The sequence below is a fragment of the Pundamilia nyererei genome, unplaced genomic scaffold, assembly GCF_000239375.1.
Source record: "Pundamilia nyererei isolate P.nyererei 1_Seehausen unplaced genomic scaffold, PunNye1.0 scaffold00385, whole genome shotgun sequence".
In the NCBI taxonomy this organism is placed as follows: domain Eukaryota; kingdom Metazoa; phylum Chordata; class Actinopteri; order Cichliformes; family Cichlidae; genus Pundamilia; species Pundamilia nyererei.
In genome coordinates, this window is record NW_005187786.1 from 268,053 (window position 1) to 275,987 (window position 7,935).

The 7,935-nt window shown below is 41.3% G+C and overlaps 1 protein-coding gene across 1 annotated transcript in view; it reads right to left on the reverse strand.

Annotated features, from left to right (window-relative positions):
* Positions 1 to 3,476: 3,476 nt before the first annotated feature.
* LOC102208879 (recombining binding protein suppressor of hairless-like protein) overlaps positions 3,477 to 7,935 on the reverse strand; it is a 21,929-nt gene continuing 17,470 nt past the window's right edge. The window contains exons 8-11 of the mRNA XM_013915868.1: positions 5,677 to 5,817; positions 5,379 to 5,534; positions 5,131 to 5,234; positions 3,477 to 3,899 (exon numbers count right to left, since the gene is read on the reverse strand). Coding sequence (XP_013771322.1) covers positions 3,599 to 3,899; positions 5,131 to 5,234; positions 5,379 to 5,534; positions 5,677 to 5,817 — 702 coding nt within the window. The 3' untranslated portion in view covers positions 3,477 to 3,598. The remainder of the gene's footprint in view (positions 3,900 to 5,130; positions 5,235 to 5,378; positions 5,535 to 5,676; positions 5,818 to 7,935) is intronic.

Consider the following 7,935-nt stretch of genomic DNA (forward strand, 5'->3'; position numbering starts at 1 on the left):
TGAGCAATGGACTACCAGAATCTTTTGTGTAACTCTACACATTTATCATGATTTTCACTGGTCCAGCCCACTGCACATCAAAGTGGGCTGTGTGTGTCCCACCATATTAATGACTTTAACATCCCTGCAATAAGTTTTTATGATTAGTAAAAGTGTAACTACGATTTTTTCCTGTGACGTCTTTGATTCCAATTCCAATTGAAATAAATGAGAATATTATGTGATACATTTTTAAAGTTTTGTGAGGTTTGGCATGAAAATCATTCAAAAACAGTAAATTAATTTGTTTATTTGTTTTTAATTCCTGCCTGTAGTGCAGTGAGACATTTACAGTGAACTATAAGGGGAACATATAAAGTGATTATTAGTGTAGAAACAGATTTTTAAGCGGAATATGATGTAGGAGCAGTCTGCACTGTGACTGGCCGGTTGGTCGTGTACGAAGGTCTGGTGGTCTCTGAGTTTCTCGACCCTCCCTCTCTTCACATCTTGTTTTTGTGGAGCTCTCTCTCTCACACACATTGTTGCTGAGTTCCTCTCAGGTCATCAGATTAATATCTGCCTGCTGTTCTTCAGAACAGGTGCAGTGAAGTCACATTTCCACTCAGATAAAAAGAAACTGCAGGCGGGGAGAAATCACTGCAGCGATGCAGCTTTAACAAATATGAATAAGCTCCAGCTTATCTTCTTTCCACACATATTAAATCAGGTGACTTGTGTTTTTTGGATTGTTGCTTAATCTCAGTGAAGAATGAGCTTCCACAGATAACGCCCGAACTGAGGAGAAGTCGCCGTGTTGAGAATGAGAAGTATGCGAAGGCTGAAAAGAATGAACTTTGGGGTTTACAACAGAGCGATACGGCGATGCGGGAGGTCCTGCCATGCCTCTGTCATGATCACCTGCTTCACTTGGTGGGAACAAAAGAGCTTTTGGTTGTTCTTTTCAGCCCAAATTTAATTACTTGTAATTTTACTTCCAAGAATCAAACATGCAGCAGCAACAAAGTGTAGAAACAAGTCAAGTGAAATCAGATTTGCTGGTTTGGTGACTTCAGTCGTAACTTTACACTTTGATTAACTCGATTAACAAAATAAGAATGAAGATTAAAGTGTGAGGGAGGCTGTCATCACCGTGCTGCTTACATCTTCTAATGTGTGGTGCAACAGAAGATCACACACAGTTCAAAGTACAAAAGGGAACACATAAACCCATTTACCCCTGAAAAACAGTCAAATTCCAGTCTGCTTATCCACGTCAGGGTCATGGGGGGCTGGAACCTATACCCGGCTGAGACACTGCAGACAGGCTGTCGCTGGGCCAGACAACCATTCACACTTACGGTCAGCTTGGAGTCACCGGTGAACCTTACCCCATCTGTGTGATTGGAGGTGGAGCAGCTGGAGAGTTTACAGAGAAAAGCCCCAGACTGGATCAGAATCAGTAAAACTAAATGATGACTGTGTGATGAACGTCCACTTAGAGTCTATTATTAACTTTCTTCTTCTTTTGCTGTGGGAATCACCACGGCAGATCATCTGCCTCCTTCTGACCCGACCCATAGCATGCTCCTCTTTTTCTACCTTCATGAATCTTCTCTCTGTTCTTCATCTTTTCCTCCTGCAGGCAGCTCCATCTCCAGCGTGTTTAGTCCAGTGTATCCACCCTCCCTCCTCAGCACATGTCAAAATCATCTCAGCCTCTAACTTTGCTCGATCTGAGGTGGCGGACTTATTTCTAATCCTGCTCGCTCCCAGTGAACATCTGAACATCTCCAGCTGTTTCACATCACCGTTAACTCTGGACGTTTCTGATCCAATATGGAAATGTCATTTTTAATAATCCACATGTTTGATTTCTCAATGATTTTGCACCTATGCATTACGATACAATTCATTATTGAAATGCATATTATTCTGTATAACTTTGTCCTTGAGTTATGTAAAATAATACATTTTAATGCTAAACAACTTGAAATAATACTGAAGTAAAAAAATGTACCAAATGATTTCTTGTCTAATATTCTGATTTCCTGTGGGTCTCCACTCTCCTCCACCTTGGTCTTAGTCCCGTTTGTGCTGCTCTATTGGGAATAAAATGCTGGAAATATCACTGGTGTGTGACATGTAACACAGAATAATATTTCACAAGATTTTAGATTTATAGAACAAACGGGCCTTGTTCTATTTGATAGTTTGACAACAGGTTTTATTGTTTTGACTTTTCTACACTCAGATATTTCTTTTGTCCATCACTCAGCGGAGCAGCGCCTCTGCTGACACTTTGATAACTTGAACTGTAATTCTTCCCGTGGGTTTAATATATTAAGATTAACATTCACACACATCCAGTGAGAGACTGACACCCAGACTGTTTGTCACAGAATATTGGGTTCAAAAACTTTGGGAAGCACACATCTCTCAACTCACATCCATCCATGAGATAAACACATCCTCCCCTTCACTGTGATCCTTTTCATTTTTGAATCATATTGAAGGTTTTACTGCCACAGAGACCCTGAACACATCATACAGGACACACAGTGTTTCTCTGGTGGCTGCAAAACTCAGTCATAACTCACAGTGTGTTTGCTCACACTCAGCACTCATTTGCACTTCAAAACCAGGAACACTGATAAAGTGATGTTTAATGTTCAGTGTCCTTCGTAGACTCTGTGGTGAAAGTCTCTTTATCGGCCTGCCGTCAGTGAGGTCAAAGGTTAGTCAAGCTTCACTAGCACCTGATTTTAGAACGCAGCTGTTTTGTTCCACAGGAGCTTTAATCCAACAAACCACAAAGTCATCCTACAGTCTCAGTCTCAGATGTGTGGGCAGCTGCAGCTGATCTTCTTTAAATGATCACATGAAAATATTCAGATGTGATGAAAGCTCAGGTTTTATCTGTTCTTATTTTGGATGGTTGCCTTTATTACCTAAGAAATGTATAAAAAAACAAAATTTCCTTAAACTCACATATGCAAGGATCTAGTGATTTATTTTTATTAATGTCAAGACTTCTTCCTGCCAGCGTGTTTTCATCATACTGCTGATTGACTGAGATCAACACAGCTGTACATCCAAGTCTGTGCTTCAGTTTTGGTGTTGAAACGTCTCTTTTTTTATTAGTCTGTCACTAATTAGCAGGTAAGCAGATTAACAGATGTGATCACATCTGGCTCCAAAATGAGGCTGAGGTCGAACTGCTTACGTGGAAGCTTCAACAGAGAGACATCAGTGACATCAGGGGGCGTCAGCCATTCTTTTTTTTCCATTTCATCTCCTGTTTCCTGTTAACACTTGTCTAAAGCTATTAAAGGCTTTTAAAATATAAAATTTCTGTCAAAGAACTTTGTGCTGAAACCTCGATTAGAAATCACAGATATGAAAAGTGTCGCGTTAGTTTCAGTCACGTGACCGAGGAACCTGTTTTCTTTCGTGTGCACTCGTACCCATGTAAACATAAGATTTTGCTTTCTTACTGAGCTTGAAGAAAACGCTTTAATTTTAATGTGCAGAGCAGATGGAAGGAAGGTAATTATGATGTCACACCTGTCTCCAGTTCAGCTATTTGTACACTTTGATTTCTGTGATTCCAAACGAACTAACTCTGCATGAAGAGGTGAAAATTGGCTCTGGTGAACTCCTGATGGATGGTCTCCAACAGGATGTCATCGTCTTGTCCTCCACCCATCCCTCCTTCTCTCTTCCCTCCTCCGGCTGTCATTCTGGCCGACGGGGGCGGCTGGAGCTCAGGCGTGTAGGTGAAACTGTAGGAGGTGCGGTAAATCAGTCCATCCAGTCGGACGAGAGACAGAGGGACGGTGATGACGCGCCGCAGACAGCGCCAGCCGTCACTGAAAACCGAAACATCGGGAACGACGCAGAGCAGAGATTTGGGAGACCTGAGAGGAAAAACAAGGACATGAAAGTCAGAGCTGTGGTCTGGAAAATAAATGAGAAGACAAACTTCGAAAGTTGCTGACTGCTGTAAAGATGTAAGGAGCAGGACGTCACTGGAAGCACCAAATGATCTGATCAAATATAAAACAGATAAAGTGAAGACCTTTAAAGAGTTTTTAAAGACATTAAACTTAAAATGTAACTCATCTGTATGAACTGTGTTGTAGAAAGATGCAAAAAGAAAAAGAAAAAATGCAAATGTGACATTTTTCTATACCTAATACTTCTTCAGTTTCTCCTTTCTGAGAATTTGAATGAAACTGTTTAAGTTAATGAGTATAAACTAAACATAAACGTGTGGCTGGTACGAGGTCTGAGCAGACAGCAGACACTGTGAATGCCCTTTTATAAAATATTTTATTTGAACCTATATTGCGCCTCTGGCTGGCCTGGCAGGGAGGGATCATGTTCCTAATTGGCTGCAGCTTCTTGCACAAACAGCACATTGTGGACGGCTGTTCTTCACACACGCTGCTGCAGAGCTGCGGCACGTTTGCAGAGCCTCGCGGTGAGCCGCTCTCACTGTGACCCTGACTTACGATGCCTCAGCACTTCAGGTGTGGGATCTGAGGTGGATCCTGACGTCAGAGGCCTGTTTTACTTCGGTTTGCGTCACGTGAGATTCTGTGAGAGCACGGCTGGATGTCAAGTTTCTGTGATGCCCGTCTGTAAATTACAGACGCCCACATAAGAGTTAGAGGGAGGATTGCTCCCTGTGAGCCAAGCTGAGTTCCTCCTACTGATGTTTGGTTATAACATAAACCTCTTTATACATCGCTCTGGTCCAGGCTTGGCTCCGACTATCAGGGCGGATGAATACGGGTAAAGAGGAGACTTTTTTACATTGATGTCATAACTTTCAAAAATGCTTCCAGTTAAAGTTGCTGAAAAAAAATGCCCATCATATTTTCCCAGAGTTCTGAATTTTATCCTTGAAAAAAATATGGTGCATTTTTCTATTTTCAACAAAAACAAATGTTTTAGAAAATCCTCAACAAACTGCGAAAGTCCCTCTGAGAAGCTCCGCCCCCTGCAGGGGCCATATAAATTTAACAGGTTAAGTTTTTAGGTAAAAGGCTTCATGTGACACTATTTTCCAGCTTTATATTTCGATCCTGCTGAAGCAGCTTTCCATGATTCAAAGCTGAAAACGACTCGTGATTGCTTGCTCACTTGTACATGGTCTCTGCTTCGCCGTTGCCAAACCAGACTTTCAGATGAGGAGTGAAGTTTTCTCCGTGAATTTCCAGCATGGCGACGTGCCCTCCACCGTTCACCTGCAGGAAGAAAAAAGGAACTCTGGATCTCCTTGTTTTGAGTGGTTTGCTGCATTTCTAGCTAACAGCACATTTAGGTTTTTATAAAAATATTATAAAACACATGAGAACCACACAATGTGAAGGTTTGTCTTGGCACTTCACCTCTAACCCAGTGACAACAGGAAATGGGCTAACTGGTGTCGTGATACAAGCTAGACCCTGATTGAAAGTGAACTCTACGACTTCCACCCCGATGATGGTCCAACAGGACCCGTCATTCAGCACCACTTTGCTGGGATCTCTGACGCTGAACGGGGCCTGAAGGGAAGAAAAAGATGGAGGAGATCGTTAAAAGGAAGAAACATGTCAACAGGACAAACGTGAAGGTGTCAGCTGGAAGAAATAAACACAGGCAGGTGGAGGACGAATCGAAAACAAAGGCTGGGAAAGAGAAGAGAACCTGGTACTGTATGATGGCGTCGTTGGTTAGACACAAATAGGCGTGAGGGTTGTCTCTGAACTGAAAGGCGCACTTATGGAGCTGAGAAACGGGCTCGTCCACGTCTAAGATGGCGTGCTGCTTGTTGACCTTTCGGATCACCTGAAGATGAAGAACTTTAGCTTAGAATCGTTTTATGAATAACTAAAATATTTCCCCAATAATAACAACTTAACTGCTAGAAAAAAACGGTGCTATCAGGCATGATTTGGAGGGTCACTGTTTATCTGTTCTAGCAGCTCTTTGAGGCGAATGTGAAATGCAGTTCACATTTGTTTTAGTTGGAGCCAGTTCGCCTGTTTATGTGTGTAAATAAAAATGCATTGAAATCATTTAATTATAAGTCACTGAATTTACAAATAGGTTAAAAACTTTGGTTTATTACAAATGCTAAATACACTGAAACTCAGTGTGCTGATAGAAGAAAAAACAAAGGAAAGGAGAGTTTTTAAATATAGAAAAAATTAAGTTTAAATGATGCTTTTGTTTGGATTTTGCAGGTGGAGAATTTGAATTTGCTGTCAGGACACTGCAGCTGTGGGAGGATCACAGCTCGAGGCGGTGCGTCTGATTGTGCTTACGGACAGTTTCTAGAAATAAAAGGGCTTAATCATCACTTTACAAAGATTTTAACATATTCACACATCCTACTGTGGTCTTATATAACTGTATATTATTACCAGGTATGATTGCTGAGGGTAATAAAAACATAAATCTGTCTAATACATCTACAATAACAGTTTGTTTTAGATCTGTTGAAGAAGAAATACCACGGGCTTCTAAAAACCATCCAAATATATCATCTCACAGATGTACAGTCAGAGATCAGGAGAGTAAAATAAACAGTGAGCAGCTGTCTGAGATAACACAACCAGCAGAAACTGAGCGATTCGGGTTTTAATGTACAAACATCATCCAGGTGTATCTGTGGAGGTTGGACACTGAATTAACTGTGGTGTTTTCTGGCGCTGAGTCCAAACCTCAGTATTAAGACACTTAAATGTGCCCTAAACTGCACCACACACACAATCTGAAACTCTTTGTTCTCGTGCTGCTGAGCGTTTTGTCTTCACCTCTCCGGTCGCTGAACGCCGACCACGACCACCACAGTCCAACGCCAGCTTTCTCTGTCTTTAAACAAACCGGCTGCAATAGGCCTCAACTACAAAAACATATAGAGGTGTAGTGTGCGGGTATACCCTCACCAATCACCAGCAGGCCAGCAGCTCAAGGTGTTATGACAGCAGTTTAGGAAGTACAGAGAAAGGGTGTGCTCAGCGAAATGTGACGGACGGCAGTGCAGACGTTTGTCTAAGAACGGCTCAAACTGGAAGGATATCTGTGGGATTAGCAGCTTATGTAACACCTGCACAGACACACATCTGGAAGTCATTCAGTATTGAGCAGCGATTATACCTTAACTGATTTTATGGTCAAATAATTAGTGCAGAGCGCACCCATTTCCCCACTAATTTCCAGCTATAGATGGTTATAAAGAGCTTCTTTTGTTGATAAGATATTGAAACATCAACATTGATTAATCCAACTTACTTCCAGGAATCTGGTGTCTCTCTAACAAACACTTCAGCAGTGTGTCTGCTTTGGGATTTAAAGATTCTTAGTAAACTAGCAGGATTTTCCCAAATCTCGTGGTTATTGTTTTAATATCCTGAGATGAGCTCAGAGAATTTCAGTCAAGACTTCTGAATTTACAGGGTTGTTTAATCTCAGTGGTCGATTGTTTCATGTATATCAGCCAAACTAGAAACTAGATTTAGGAACATAAACTGTGGCTAATCTGGAAAACACTCCATGTTTCCACCAGAAAAAACTATTTACTGCCCCAAATTTGGAACTAATGACACCTGTGGGAGGGGCTATTCCTAGAAATTTCCTAATGTTTTACAGACGCACACCTGAGATCCAGTCTGACACAATTTTCTTTTCACAGAAAAAAATAAATAAAAATCATTTGATTCTCCATTTTGTAGAAATGTGGCATGGTTAGAAAAAAGGCATTAAAAGGTATCTGGTATTTCTATCATGTTTTGATTTTTATTATGAGGTTTGTTTCCATCATCTCACTGTGTCGTCCTCTGCAGCTGTTTAACGGCACTGACTACAGCAGAGGTTTTTAAAGCTTTGGCTGAGTGCAGATAAAATTCGCTGGAATACCAGTGAGGGCACATATCAGAATCAGAATCAGAAAGAATCAGAAAG